The sequence below is a fragment of the Pleurodeles waltl genome, chromosome 4_2 (genome assembly GCF_031143425.1).
Source record: "Pleurodeles waltl isolate 20211129_DDA chromosome 4_2, aPleWal1.hap1.20221129, whole genome shotgun sequence".
Lineage (NCBI taxonomy): Eukaryota > Metazoa > Chordata > Amphibia > Caudata > Salamandridae > Pleurodeles > Pleurodeles waltl.
Genome location: NC_090443.1, coordinates 333,905,479 through 333,921,763, shown reverse-complemented (window position 1 = coordinate 333,921,763; position 16,285 = coordinate 333,905,479). Strand labels below are relative to the sequence as shown.

Below are 16,285 nucleotides of genomic sequence, written 5' to 3'. Positions count from 1 at the left end.
GAATGCTGAATTATGATTTTGCACACTGATGACACTAGTTCCGACATGATAGGTATAAGGGTTTAGCTCCTCCTGTATGATTGGCAGAGCACTTTGAGACATAAATCTAGGATTCGGGTGGAATACTTTCCTTGTCTCCGCATTTGACTTCCATGGCCTCAATGTGCTGAGAGTTTCTTCCAGGGGCTATTTATGTTTTATTTATGTTTTAATGGGAGTTGTGAACGTGAAACATCAGCATCACAAGGCTTGTACTAAGTAGGTGGATCTTATAATGCACTCCAGCTAGCTATCCTGTGGCAGACGGGCCACTTGTAAGGGGCATCTGACGGTAGAGCCAGATGAAGCTTCTGTGTCGAAAAAAAAGTGCTTCCCCTGACAGTGAGTGTGATAGAATCATCCAGAGGTGGGACGACAGCCTATTTACAGTTTAGCAAGGACCGAGGGGCAGATTTATGGAAAGTGCAGCGCCACTTTCCCTGTGCCCCTTAGCTCCCACCTACCGCCACCATGTGTGCGTCGTATTTAAAATATGGCACAACACGGTGCAGGGTAGGGGGCAATAGCGTCATTTCTCACGATATTGGCGCTACTCCTGCAGAGAGAGTACCTAGGGCCCCATTCTGAAGAATGGAAGCCCCCTTTTAACACCCGCTCTTGAGCTGGTGTTAAAAGTGTCATAAAAAGTGGCACAAGGAAACCTCATAGACTTCCTTACGCCATTTTTCCAGCTCTTCTAACAGGGGAACGCTACCTTTGCATACATTTTGCCTGGCACAGGCATAATGTAGCGCAAAGGGTTGCAGGGTGGTGCAATGCATGCATTATGCCACCCTGTAAATACGGTGCGGGGATTTTGGCCTCGTTGGGCCACATTAACGTAAAAAATAATTATGTTAATGTGGTGCAAGGTGGCACTAGGGCATTATATATATGCCCCAGAGTGTTTGAAGACAACACTTCAGCTGTCATCGACCCAAACCATCTAAAAAGTAGTCTATAGTTTAGCACTGCACCTTGATTGTTGGAGATTTCAAGCCCCTTAACTGTCCAGGAAGGAATTCTTCATGGTGTGGCTCTCACCCTCTCACCCTTTGCCTTTTGAACTCTCATGGCAACAAACTGGGACAGAAAATGCATTTGCGTAACTTTTCTGGCTAATCAATTTTCTTTCAGTTTGTTGTCTTACTTGATACAGTGTAATCACGACCGAACTGGGAACCCAAAGCAGCCCTGGCAACGTTTTCTGACCAGTCCCCGGGAGGGAAAGAGGGGGACCTTTGTGCCCACGTTGGGGTCCTAAAACTGTGCATGCAAAGGTACCACGCACAGTTTTAAGACCTCATAAGGAGTGTGCAAGCGCAACTTGCTGCTGTTTTGGGGGCCGAGTTTGCAGCAGTCACAATACCGGTCCCCACCGCTCCAAAACTGGCCCCCACCCTTTCAGCCCACCAGGAAAACGCCTGATGCCTGCTACAGCCAGTCCATCCCTGAATGTAACCACTATGTGCCAAAGCATACTTAAATGTCCTTCCTCTGACCAGACTTCATGTCACTACCTCTTTATGAACAAAGCATGTCAGCCACCCTGCACAACCTGTTCCAGTAAAAGCACAGCTTCTTGGAAAGCTTCCAAAAGTTCCCAGCAGCTGTTTGAAAGTTATTGTCAGACAGCAGCGACCAGCGGTGTTGCATTGATTGGAAAACAATACACTTACTATCTCATCTCATCTGTCCCCGGCCCCTGCCACTCTCCTTAAACAGCTGTTGATCACTGAATTACTTGAAGGTATTTTCACTTCTCTCTATCCATTATTCATCTTACCCTGCCCCGTCTTCTCATTTAAAGCCTCTCTGTTCTGCGTCTTTCTCACATTTTTGTCTCTCTTTCTTTTCATCTCATTTTCCTCTGTCTTTCTGCTTCCCTCTCTGCCTCTCGATTGCTCTTTATCTCTTCACCGTCCATTCCTCTCTTCGTACTTCGTCCTTTTCATAATGGTCATCTGCTCTCCTCCTCTCTCTGCCATTTTCTATCAACCAGACTGTGCCCCCATTTTGTTGTTTATGATTAATCTGACCCTCTCTCCATCTCTAATCCACTGTCATCTTACTTTGCAGCATGCCCTGGGGAGTTCCTGTGCTCAGTGAATGGGCTCTGTGTCCCAGCCTGTGATGGGGTGAAAGACTGTCCCAACGAACTGGACGAAAGGAATTGCAGTAAGTGGCTTGTTCCACTTGTTAGCCATCCCTGTTGACATATTCAGGCTTTCCCTGTCTTCATACCTTTAATATTGGTGTTGGGCCAGGCTACTGTACTGGCCTGGAGCTCTGTGATCCCCTTGCCTTTAATGTAAAGAATGGAGGAGACCATTCTAGTGACTAAGAGCTCTGTGCTTCCTGTATGTTTATTACTAGGACTATACTAGTTTGTCCAGGTGGCCTTGAGCTGTGGGCTCATCTTGACTATACTGTATTCAGTCTCATACCTCTTTATTAGGCCTCTCTCATTAGGGGCTTTACTAGTGTCTGTATTCTGGTGAGTGTCTTGTCCCAATCTGTAGTTAGGCCTAGTCTGTTTTCATCTGCCTAATCCAGAGCCCTTCTTGTCACCCTGGCAGGCTCACCAACTCTGGTACTTAGGTAGTAGTTTGTTCCAAACGTTTTGGTGAGTGATGTTTGTTTGCACCAAGTGTTGTAGTAGATTGCATGCCATGGGGCAGATTTAAGAGCCCCTAGCGCCTCCTTGCACCACATTAGCATAATTTTTTTGTTACACTAATGTGGCCCAATGAGGCCAAAATCAGCGTACGGAATTTACAAAGTAGCCCAATGCATGCATTGTGCCACTCTGTAACCCTCTGCGATACACTATTCCTGCACCAGGCATAATGTATGCAAAGGGGGCATTCCATAAGGGGGGCCAAAAAAAGGCTCAAAGAAACCTAAGAGATTTCTTTGCGCCATTTTTTTGGCACTTTTAACATCTGCTTAGAGCAGGCGTTAAAAGGAGGCACACCATTGTTTACAATGGGCCTCAATGGGTTTTGCAGGATTAGCGTCAACATTTTTTAGGCTAATCCTGAAAAGCTCCGAACTAGCATGAATAATGTTGACAATAGTTTCCTAACTACCACCATGGTGCACCATATCTTAGATATGACGCAGGGGCGCTAAGGGGCGCAAGAAAAGTGGCGCTGCACTGAGTTCTTAAATCTGGCCCTATGTTTTTCTTGCCATCCAGTGTTTGCTCAGGATGCAACACATTGTTACTTCAAATATAAGTTCAGGTTGGCTGGAGCATCTATGGCAGTGCATTAGACTATGTCCTATCACAAAAGCCACTGAATTGATACATTTATAATCATCAAGTCTTGATGATGTACGCGCCCTACAGGTGGTAAGAGAGTGACTCCATAGGGATAGAATTAGGAAAATACAGAAATTCAGATTTTATCCTCTGTGTTACTGAGAGTTGGCACTATCCGATCTTCATCATCTATGTAATTTGTGCCTTCCTCGAGACAACGATGGATCAACCTGTTTGATGGGTCATATTCCAAATATAAATGGACTATCCGCTACCATCATGATTTTAAATGGGCTTGCTATATCGCCATGCCGTTGAAAGATTTAGAAGCATTTGCGGTGTATGATAACATCTGTGCCAAGAAGGATTCCTGTAATCAGCAAGGGGGTAACAACATGGAAGAAGAGGCACAATTTTCAGAAGATGAAGTGTCCCTACAAGGAATTGCTACAGCCTTAAAACAAAACCACTGTGTACCGAGACTCCAGCTCAGATTACAAATAATCACCACCAACACACTTGGAGCAAGCACTAGGAACCCAAGCCACATTAAAAGGATCCACGCACACTCACTAGACGTCTCAACACTGGGCACCTGAGTGTTCTCGAAAGCCTGCCCTGAAACATGAGGATGCTGATCTGCCCTGAACCAATATTTGAAGGTGTGTCCTCTTGGGTTCTGCTTCTGAACTGACTCTCAACACCAAAAGCATACTTGACCCCCACAAGAGTTAGAGAATAAAATTCATGATTCGTTCACAGTTTCACATGATGAGACAACAGACAGTCCGGACTCCAGTCAAACATATCTTTATATTGACCCTGACACAAGACATTAGAAGGATGTGTTTAGGTATGCAGATATGGCCAAGTAAAAAAGTCCATCATAGAGTCAACTACTTTCCAACGGGACTAGTACCAAGCAAAAAACGACCTTTGAGGAGACTATTTCCCCCAATATACATCCTTATCACTTTCCTAAACATTTTATGGCCACTAAACAAGGCACGCAGGCTGCAGTCCCTCGGCCACTTGCATTACATAACCAGTACGAAATTCATTGTCCATGCCACATACAGACACAGACAAGAAGGACCAGGGCCAACAATGTGAAAATCTTGACCCAAGTTCGAACAATGTATGAAACAGACGCTCAGTTGTGTCACATAATAAGAAGCCCCGAGGAACAGTATCCCATTAAAGTGTGACCTCCAAATGAAACTGCAGCCTACTGTGCAGTAATAGACCTGGTATTCGGGAAGGAATTTCTCATTGAACCTCCAAAACTGAGAAAACCGCCCAATATTTACTTGTTTTACATGTTCAGAATACATTTTAAAATCTCTGGCCTAGGCATATAGTATAACACCTAGAGTAGAATGCAAATAAAAGGCATGACCCTTGGGTTCTCTTTATGTTCAGGTTCATGACTTTTTGGACTCTGTGGTGGTTCACATAGCTGGAATAAAATCCATTAACCTATGTGCCACTGAAGGGTCACCCTCAGACAAGCAAAGCAAACCCCTTAATGTCATGGTGAAGATGGTGGCAATGGTCTCAGTGACCTTGAAGCACATTACCATCTTCCAATCTAATCAGCCAGTACAACTGTTGCCAGGGAGAGGAAATGGAAGGCTTTTTCCAATGCTTTGACAAAAAATATCAGAAGAGGTGAATAAATTGTTGTTGAAGAAAAATCATGATTGCAGCACGTGTGCCTGTTGAAACATATGCTGTGCATACTCCTGCCATCTAGTGTTCGGTTCAGATGTATGCAACTTGTTTTTCTTTGAGGATGTCCTTTGAGTCAAGAGGTATAGGTATTTTCTCTGCCATTCGGTTCAGATGTGCAGCTTACTACCTTGTATGTTATACCTGAGGACGATTACTTTGTGGTTGAGGTACTGTCCCGAGCAGACCATTCCTTCCAATTTTTCCAGTGCTAAAGGGCATGATTAAGACTGCCGCAGACACATTTATAGGACCAGTAAAATCCTGGGTGCTGAGTCACAAGATAGAAAAAAATGTAAACTCTTTCGCTCTGACCCCTTTTATAACATATGGTACACTTCCCTTTACTCACCCAGTCTTGGAGCCAGTGGTTCTTTAACATTTTTTTTTACCACTTTTAAGTCCTAATTCCTTGTGCACACAATTGTGCACGGCTACCATGATCTCTGCCGTGCGAAAAATAATCCAGCAGTGCAGCAGGTGCCCATGTGCATTACTAACTAAGGGAGGAGTCACTCTGTACCTTGTGACTTCAAAGAACAACACGTTGCTAACATCCAAGCCCATTATTAGATGGCAGGAGTGTGCAGAGCATGTGAATCTACAGTATTACAGGCTACAAACAAATCTTTACAGGGTAAGCAACATATTACTTCTAACACAGCCATAACCTGCTCTCTGGAGTCTGCAAATGTGGCATGTTGCCCAACCAGCACCAGCATCACTTTAGATTGCCATGCTCAACTATGTATTTCTGGGTTCCACCGTGAAATGCAGCACTGCCTTTTAGATGCTAATAGTGTCAGTTTGCTTGGCCCACGTGTTGATGAGACCCTTCAAAACAATTTTAAAAAAACATAGATAATGGCAAGTCATTGGCTGTCTTTCAACAGCATGGACTGTTCCAACACCGGCAACATCACAGTACCAAACAGACAAGGAGTTCGAGGTGTTCAGCAATAAGCACAAGCAAGGGTCAGTAGAGGAAGTGAGCAATGTCAGAGAGAAAAGGGAGTGTACTTGTACATGCTAATAGCAAAGGACAACACATTGCATCTTACCTTGGATCTGCGGGTATTTAATATCTTCATTTAAAGAATTAATTTCAAGATGACAACGTTATTAGAGGTGATCAGACTCCTGCAACAAAGCATCTTCCTATCAGCACTCTGACTCAAGGACACTTCCTTTCATATCCTGATGCTTCCAACTCATCATCTTCACTAGTCCGAAGCACCGGTTCACAGTTTTATCTTTCAACATAAAATCTGCTTTCAAAGTGTTTACCATATGCCTTTCTGTTGTTGCAGCTCACATCCATTGCCAGGGACTTCTGAATCCATGTTTATCCCTATCTAGACAGTTAGCTGGTGAAAGGGAAAATAACTCAGTAATGTCTGCCCCACACCCAGAAATCTTTGTACCAATGACATCAGGTAAGGTTCACATCATTGACAAAAGTCTCATCTGCAACCATTTTAGACTCAGAATTATCTGAAGTGACACTAAATACCCAGTTAACTCCGACTTGCCATAACTGGTGAAAGCAGATACATTTCAGGGACTGAATCCAGTTTTCCAGCCATCACAATCCCTTACAGAATGATAATAAAGTTGTTGGGCGGTCATGGTGGTTTTGAGGATAGATTTAGCTCTCAGTGCAGATCTGCAGATGTGTCTATTGCAAGATCAAGCAGATCAAGCACACACTGCTATCGTAGAACACACACAGTCTCACAATAGTGTCACACTTTGCAGATATTATTTACAACAGACCCCTCCCTTCCGAAATGGGGAGCACTTATAATGCATTTCTCAGTCAAGGGACATTGGACAAATGAAGAAAACATTCTTCACGTGAGTGTGATAGAGGTAAAGGCATTGTATCTAGCAGTGGAAGCTTTTCAAGCACGCTTGTGGAACATAAATGTACTGAGACGCATTTTTGATAGGAATTACTTCCTTGTGCTCTTATGCACATGTTTCCTTCCAAAGGTAACACCACCAATTTACCTCAATCAAACCATTGAGCTTTCACTCGTCTTTATAGATTCTTCTAGCAGGGTAGAAAGGACATTGCGTTCCTTAGATAGCAAAGAAGCACTTAAGTGCTACATAGACCTGGAGAAGCATATAAGTAAGAAGAAGAGGTATTTATCTTCTTTTCGTCCACTTGTGTGGGGAAGCCTCTTCCTAAAGATGACGTAGCATGATGAACCATGTGTTGCATTCAGGTTTGTCACAAATGCACACCCGGACAACTCTCAGATATTCTGCAGGTTCAATCAACACATAAAAAGGGGAGACCATGGATTTCCTTGTAAACATCCCACTCATGGATACTTGCAAGGCAACAACATGGTCATCTTCTCATACATTCACAAATCCCTAGGGTGTTGCATTCATGAAAAATGGAAGCCTCGCTGGGCTTGTTTCCAAGTCAGTGCTGTAACATAAATGATGACAAGTCATTCTCCAAACTGAAATTTACATTTGAAGTGAACGAGTTTTAATAATCCATATCCAACACTAGTTGGCAGGATAATGCTCAGAATGTGCCTCTACCATATGTAAGCCCACACATAGTTGGTTACAGTGAAGTAAAATTGTCTTTATTCTGACTCGGAACTGGTGAAATAGCTGTTTTGCACTAAAAGTTGGGAAGTTTTGGCTTTTTTTCATGAACACGGCATATTTTTTTGGGGAAAAAATCCTTATCCATTAACATAGCATTTCAAAGGTTGCTCTGTGCATGTAATTTTCAGTGAAATAAAAAGTTGGCAACATTTTCGAATAGGCTTTCCTCTGGAGTCTGAGCCATGACTATGGTCAGCGTTCCTGCAGACATACAAGCTCGGGCAGTGGCACTCGACTTGCGAGACCACGACACGGAAGATGCCTGCTGTCTTGTGCCACTGCTAGAAAATACAGGAAGAACAGAGGTCTAAAATCAGTAATACATTGTTAAGCAACATGGCAGTGTGGTCCCTGGATAGGAGTGAGCGGAGCTCTGCTACCAAAATAAGACCATTTTCATGAATTTTACTCTTGATGACGTTGAGAAGTACTTAACTTTTTTCATTAGAGTCCGGCAACATTTCTCTCATGCAAAAACATGTTTTTTGGTTTCTTCAAATTTATGGATTTTATTTTTACTAAACTACAAGAAAAGGTCTTCTACTAATGTTTCAATTTTTTGGGAAAGAAGTCTACCTAACTGAGAGTATAATTTGAGTAGAAATGCCAATGCTCCGATCCTTCAGTGTGAAAAGTGATGGCATTTCCTTTCTCCTCCTCTCCCACCAGTTTGTCCAGCCCAGTTCCAGTGTCAAGAGGACAGCACCTGCCTGGACTACAGTAGAGTGTGCGATGAAAAGCAAGACTGCACCAATGGGAGCGATGAAGAACACTGTCATGAAGGTGAGAGGAATATGCTAAAAAGTGAAAGGCTTGAATTAATCTCAACCACCTGTAATTACTTGGGGCTGTTGTTATTTTGTACACCATTACATCTCAGTTTGGACCCAGCCATATGCAAATCAATCTTGATCCTGTTGCAACCAGAACAGTCCAGACCCAAATGGCTTGCGGGGTCCTCCCTGAACTGGAACACGAGCACCCCCAGGCAGCTTCACCCTGATTGGGGCTCTTTTGTCAGGTGTAACTTGGTTTCAGGGGCACAGTGAGCAGGGGCAGAGGGAAATTGTGTGAAAATGGGAATGAGGCAGAGTTAGGAGTGAGAGAAGAAGAAAGAACGAGACAGGAAGAGGTGAGATGAATTGATGGATAGGGTTGGGTACCAGGAGAAATAAAGAGGAATGCTTGGAAGGGATGTTTCGAAATGGGAGGAATGTTGGATAGTGAAAATAGTCAAACTCAAGAAGGGAGAGAGAAGTAAAAAATATGAGAAGGGAGTGAGTAAAAGATGTGAGACCTAAAAATGATAGTAGGGGAGTAGTAGAAGAAAGGTAATAGACGAAGAGTGGGAAAGAGGAGAAGGAAGAGGGAGACGTGAAAGAATAATAGGAAAGATACAAAGGCTGTGGGAAAGAAGCTGTAAAAGAGGAAGAAAGAAGGGCCTTAAAGCAAAGGAGGGGAAGAATGAGATCGATGGAGAGAGATAGAGGGGGTGCAAACCGAGAGGGAGAGTTAAACGAACTGCTTCTTCCTTCCCCAGGGGCTGAAAGACTCTACTTTTCCTTTCCATAGGCGTGCAGTGTGGGCCCTTCACCTACAGGTGCCAGGATGGAACTTGTCTCAAGAAGCCGAACCCTGAATGTGACTCTGTGTCAGACTGTGGAGACCTGTCGGATGAGAGGGACTGTGGTGAGAGGGCTAAGATCGCTTCTGACAGAGACACACTTAGAGCACTGTATAGCGGAAACAGAAAGTAAGCAGTGCTGGGAGAGACACACACACTGAGGGCGCTGCTGGAGGGGACACAACGTACTGCTGGAGCATACCCACTGAGGGCACTCTGGGAGAGCTGTCAGAGAAACACAAAGCACTTTCAGGTCAGGGTATACCCACTGAGGGCACTTTGGAGGTACTGCACTGTGGGGGGTTTTGTGGAAGGCTCATTGAGGTCGCTTCCGAAAGAGAAAAACTGAGGCCAGTGAATACTCACTGACTGTACTGCTAGGGGATACTTACTGAGGACACTCTGAGTGAGACATACTGAGGGTACCACTGCTAGGGATTTCCTGCTGGAGAAAAGTCACTGAGCAAGACCTGTACAAAGTGACGCCTACAGTGACGAAACTTGACCCTGACCGGACCCAAATGGAGGAAATTCACACTTATGGGTTCATGTATCCCCCAAAAAGTTACTACTGTAGGAAGCTCATATTGCAGCGGTCTTCTTTCCCTGACAGCTCTTTGCTGGAGAAGCGCAGCACTGACAGGGCACTGCTGGAGGACGCTCACACTGCCCGGGTAATCTCACACTCATGGGGTCCTGAAGCACGAACTCAGCACAGCTGGAGGTAGTTTACACTGCTGGGGTCATGTAGCGCTAGGAGGGAACTACTCTAGGGAGCTTACACTACAAGAGTGGTGTATCACTGACAGAGCACTGCTAGATGACGCTCATGCTTCTGGGGTAGCATAGTGCTTACAGAGCACTGCACGAGGTACTCACAGTGCTGGAGTCATAGAGTGCTTACAAGGCGATGCTGGAGTTAGCCCGCACTGCTGGGATAGCGTAGCACTGAAAGGGCACCACTGAAGTTAGCTTACACTACTTGGGTTGTCACTGCTGGGGTTGTCATTGCTGGGGTTAGCTTGCACTGCTAGGGTTGTCACTGCTGGAGTTAACTCACACTGCTTTGGTTGTCACTACTGGAGTTAGCTCGCACTGCTGGAGTTAACTTGCACTGCTGGGGTTGTCACTACTGGAGTTAGCTTGCACTGCTGGGGTTGTCACTGCTGGAGTTAGCTTGCACTGCTGGGGTTGTCACTGCTGGAGTTAACTCACACTGCTTTGGTTGTCACTACTGGAGTTAGCTCGCACTGCTGGAGTTAGCTTGCACTGCTGGGGTTGTCACTACTGGAGTTAGCTTGCACTGCTGGGGTTGTCACTGCTGGAGTTAGCTTGCACTGCTGAGGTTGTCACTGCTGGAGTTAACTCACACTGCTTTGGTTGTCACTACTGGAGTTAGCTCGCACTGCTGGAGTTAGCTTGCACTGCTGGGGTTGTCACTACTGGAGTTAGCTTGCACTGCTGGGGTTGTCACTGCTGGAGTAGGCTCGCACTGCTGGGGTTGTAACTACTGGAGTTAGCTTGCACTGCTGGGGTTGTCATTGCTGGGGTTAGCTTGCACTGCTGGGGTTGTCACTGCTGGAGTTAACTCAGACTGCTTTGGTTGTCACTACTGGAGTTAGCTCGCACTGCTGGAGTTAGCTTGCACTGCTGGGGTTGTCACTACTGGAGTTAGCTTGCACTGCTGGGGTTGTCACTGCTGGAGTTAGCTTGCACTGCTGGGGTTGTCACTGCTGGAGTTAACTCACACTGCTTTGGTTGTCACTACTGGAGTTAGCTCGCACTGCTGGGGTTGTCACTACTGGAGTTAGCTTGCACTGCTGGGGTTGTCACTACTGGAGTTAGCTTGCACTGCTGGGGTTGTCACTGCTGGAGTTAGCTCGCACTGCTGGGGTTGTCACTGCTGGAGTTAGCTCGCACTGCTGGGGTTGTCACTACTGGAATTAGTTTACAATGCTGGGGTCGTCAGTACTTGAGTTAGCTTGCACTCCTGGGGTTGTGCAATGCTGACAGAGCACTGCTGCAGGTATCTCACACTGCTGGGGTTGTTTAGGGCTGGCAGGGCAGTACTGAAGGATGCTCACCACACCGTTGCTGTGTAGCACAGAAGTGCCAGTGCTAGGGGAAGCTTGCACTGCAGGAGTAGTTAGCTCTGACTGAGCACTGCGGAGGAAGCTCACATCTCTTAGATTGCTGGATGAAGCCCACACTGCGGGAGTGAAGTTGCACTGGCAGGGCACTGCTGGAGGAAGCTTGGTAGTGGAGTTAGCTGACACAGCAGTGAGAAGGCTCCACCAGTGGAAGCATACATCACTAGGGTGATGCTGCAGTCACAGGGTCTGCTGGAGAATGTTCACCTTATTTCTTTTCCAGATTGTGGATTCCAGGCAGCCATGGGCCGAATTGTCGGTGGCACCTCCTCCGTGGAAGGGGAATGGCCTTGGCAGGCCAGTTTGCAGGCCCACGGTGAGCACCTGTGCGGAGGGACTTTGGTGTCCAACCAGTGGCTGGTGTCAGCTGCTCACTGCTTCTCGTTGGACAGGTGAGTGAGTAGTGTGCACACACTGCACTGTAGAGCTTATGGGACACTGTAAATGGTAGGGCTAGAAAATACAGCAAACTGGACCTAAAAAACGTAGATGTCAACTGGCGACCTCCTCGACATATGAGTTGTAGAGCAGTGTGAAATGTGCAAATGATAACATGCTTTCCAATAAATATACAATAATAGCAAAACACTGAGAGAAATGCCTAATTTGTGATCCAGTCACAACCATGCACACCCTAAAACAACATGGAAACTGATAGGAGCTAAGAGAGTCTGCTCTTGATTTTTGAATGGCATCAGATAGTTGAGACTTTTCCTTTAGAGGGCATCCTAGATGGACGACGATAGCACAATTTCTAAAGTATTCAGTAAAGACAGGTGTTTAGTCCTAAGTCCTGAAACATTATTGGTTAACTCATAAAGAACAAGGAGCATTACTCAAACTAACTCTCCGGCTTCCAAGGTTAACTCCACCCAAATGAGACACTTGACGGTTTTGAGAACGGAGTCAATCGTTGATTGCCTGGTCTTTTCCCGAAATCACATGTAGAACATGTGTAACATAAGAGTTATTCTAGGCAGGGGTAGTTGAAAACCCCGTTACACAGTTGCAGGCTAACTAGCAAGATACATTTTCACTGACCTAAATTGCCTAATTTGTGAATATGATAAAAAAAACCTTCACTTTAATGATTAAGGAAACAAGAAAAAAAGCTTTTTATTACATTTGTCATCCCACGTATTCAATTCGTGTGCTGTTATAAATAGACAATACAATGCTATATACAATTGTGGATGGTGTAACACACAGAGTGGGAAACATTGGAATTTAAATACTACAATGGGAAGACATTTTGATAGACAGGCTTCACAAAGAACTTAAAGAAGTTGAGATTTTTTTGCCAATACGAGGGGATGTGATGCATGTAGATATATTTCCCAGGCTGGTTGATCAATACAGGAAACTGAGGCAGACAGAATAGTTTTGGGTATGGAGATTGACTACAGACTAATCTGGGATAAATTTGGAGGTGGGTGTGATCTATTACTGTATAATTGGAAGATAACAGATAATTTTGTAACAGGTTCTTGTGGGAATGAGCCTGCTCATCAAGTGGAACTCGCATGAAAGATATTTGTAAATGAAATGTAAAATCACTAATATGCAGATGCTAACTTGTGTGTTCCTTTGAATTTGTTATGATTTGCAGGGGCGGCTCCTCCATTTGGGTGGAGGAGCGTCGCCCCCCACCCCACCAGCAGCAGAAGCTGCAAACCTTTCAGAACGAAAGAATAATAAACTACGTGTATTATCCTTTCGTTCTGAAAGGGGCCGGGTCTCGGGGTGATGTGCACTGAGGGAGAGTGCTTAGCACTCCCCCTCAGAGCGCATGTGTGTTTGGCCGGCCGTCTTGGGCGCAGTAGGCTGTCTCCAGCCCGGCGAGAGAGCCCGCACAGGCTCCCAGTCTGCCTGAGAGTGTCCTGGCTGGGCGCTCCCAGCTAATCCTGATGCTGCACTGAGCAGCATCAGGATTGGCGCAGGACAGGCTGGGAGCCTGTGCCTGCAGCTTGCGAAGGAGGCGCAGCGCGCATCGAGTTAAGGTAAGTTTTTATTTAAAAAATAAAATAATTTCATGTATTTCCACCCCCCCCTGCCAACTTCCCCTGCCCCCCCTTCGTTCCCTCCCTGTCGCGCCACCCCCACCCCGCCCCTTTTAGGAGCTGCAAGCCGTGACTGATGATTTGGTCTTAAGGGTGTCTGATAAATTTGTATAAAATAAAACCTCGCCATATTGCTAGTCCAGGTGGCACTCTACACCCTTTTCTGCAGGATATAGCCTCTGTAAAACTACAGGAAACTACCTGTAAAAATACAGTATAACATATGCACTAACATTACAACTGGAGGCATCACGTGCATAAAACTAGGGGATTTATCCTTGGAAAATGTTACTGACAATGATTCTTTAATTCTAAATAATTGTAAAAATGCCATGGCTTTACTCATGCCTGACTTCAGTGATAAGACTTACAGTTTTAGTATATCTATAATCTTGTGATTTTTATGGAAGACATTTTATAGCAGAGGAGATGGCATCCCAAAGTGGATATAACAATTTAGTGCAAGTGCAACGGATTACGCTTGTTGAATTTTTGAGGTATGTTGACTGCACAATGACCTCTAACCAGTTCAAACAATCACTGGTGGGCGCAGAGAGAAAAGTGGAGAGAGGTCTGGTGTTAATAAGCGGAAGGATTTTCCCTCTTTCGGAGTCTCACTACTATACATTCTTTCTTTCTCATCTCAGCCTGGCTCTACCCACTGTCTGGACTGTCTACCTGGGAAAGTACCGCCTGAACCCAAGCAGTAGGAATGAAATCTCCTTCAAGGTGGTACGCATAGTCACCCACCCATTCTACGATGAGGATTCCCACGACTTTGACATGGCCCTGCTACAGCTGGATCATCCTGTGTCTGGCCCAACTCTCATCAGGCCCATATGTCTACCTCCCAGCACACATTTCTTCCCAGCAGGTGCTAGGTGCTGGGTGACCGGCTGGGGAGCCAATAAAGAGGATGGTGAGTACCACTGACTCAGAGTGACATCTACTGGCCATGGCTGGGAGTGCTGTTGATGTGACAGCCCTGGGGTGGGGGAAGCAAATTTTAAACTTTTACAGAGATTGACAGGCTATGAGTGCTACATAAGTAAAATAGCCTATGGGGGAGGATAAGTTAAGTATCATTCTCGCAATGACAGCTGCTTGACAGACAAGGAAGTGCTGTTCTGATGATAATGATATACCCTGAGAAAAGAATGGTCAAATACAGTCCTGGTAGAGATGGAAGTAAATATGTTTAGCTAATCGAAAGCCCAGAACTTGCCAGCTCCTGTGTTTGACTGCGCTGAATTTGCCACATTTTCATTTGCAATCCTTTCTGTCACTCAAACCGTTGTCCCTTGCTTTTTCAAATCTAGTCTAGCTGAGCCAGTACTTCACTTATTTGGTGAGAGTGAAATGATGGCTCATCTTGTATGATCTGCTTAGGTACCTTATTGACATGTAGGATCACACAGACATTCGGAGTCATGGATTAGAGGTTGACCTTATGTAAGGTTTCATGGTTGACCATATGGTTATGTGTATAAAAATGGGGGTTAGGATTAGGTGGGAGTCTGGTTGCAGTTAAGCTTATGTTGTTCAGTTAGGATAAGCGTGAGGTTTACCTTGGAGATATGGGGAGGGCAGTCTCCTGAATCGAAGTGGAACTGCTCAGCAATGTATTATTTCACAGAAGAAAACGTTGCTCAGTTGTTGCTACCCGACTCAAAATTATTCTCTTCTTCTAGAAAGAACTATGCACATCGTTATAGTATAATACCCTGGAAAGTTACTGCTATTGTTGCCAGCTAACTATATCTTGGCAGTGGGTGTGTTACCTTGAAGCTTACTTGTACAGAGCATGTATATCATTGTGGAGGTCTCCTGATGCTGGACTAAGCAGCTAAACAAAGATCAAGTAGCTAAGAGGATACAGCCCTTTCGTACTTACTGAAGAGCCAGAGATTGACTGATCTTTTGATTGAATGCTTGCTGAATTGAAAGGTCTGTGTGCGGACATTCACAAGGACTGCCACCCAGATGGAAAACCCCTCCGACCAGATCTGGCTTTCCTGAAATGACACATAATCAATAGACATTGAATTCATGGTCACAGTTGACAATTGATCAGTATTTAGACAATTTTTGAACCAAAAAAGGTGCAGAGCTTATGTAAGGCCCTTTGCATATTACACACAGCTTTAAATTCAACTTATGTGGCTCCCAGGAGGCCGTGGAGTGATTGCTGTATCACTAGGCGCTGTTCAGATTTGTGCACATGTAAAAGGAACTAGGTTGCAGGATTCTACAGTCATGAAGTGTAAATTAACATTTTGGACAGACAAAGAAATACTCCTTTAGAATGGTCAAATCCCAGGGCTATTTAAAATTTGTGAACTCATCCATGATTCAATGCAGACATTGATACCCCCTATCAACACTTCTCTTCACTGGCTATGGAGTCGTTCGTGAAGTTCATAAGAGTGGCCAAGGAGATCTCAGGCTTTTAATGGGGCCCAGAATAGAAAGACAGAGTATTGTAAATGCAGATGACTTACACGTTTACTTTGGCAACCCAGCCTTATGAGGTCCATGCTCGGAAAAAATATTTTGGGAAATGGGCAGGATTTAAAGTAAACTAGGCCAAATCCTGTATGTTCTCTGTACAAAGACTGACAGTAGTAATGGAGTAGGGGGACCACATCCAGCTTACCAGTAGCTAGAAAGGACTTCCAATGCCTTGGGATAGAGATAGAAAATCTGAATCCTATCCATAGACAGGAAATACTGACCCTATACTTGACAAAGTGAAAAGTTATCGTAAGCATTGTAC

At 44.9% G+C, this 16,285-nt stretch overlaps 1 protein-coding gene across 1 annotated transcript in view; it reads left to right on the top strand.

Moving 5' to 3' along the window:
- The window catches only part of TMPRSS6 (transmembrane serine protease 6), a 172,840-nt gene that overhangs the window by 113,914 nt on the left and 42,641 nt on the right, over window positions 1–16,285 (top strand). Inside the window, exons 12-16 of the mRNA XM_069231360.1 lie at window positions 2,119–2,217; window positions 8,345–8,458; window positions 9,248–9,364; window positions 11,673–11,841; window positions 14,157–14,428. Coding sequence (XP_069087461.1) covers window positions 2,119–2,217; window positions 8,345–8,458; window positions 9,248–9,364; window positions 11,673–11,841; window positions 14,157–14,428 — 771 coding nt within the window. The remainder of the gene's footprint in view (window positions 1–2,118; window positions 2,218–8,344; window positions 8,459–9,247; window positions 9,365–11,672; window positions 11,842–14,156; window positions 14,429–16,285) is intronic.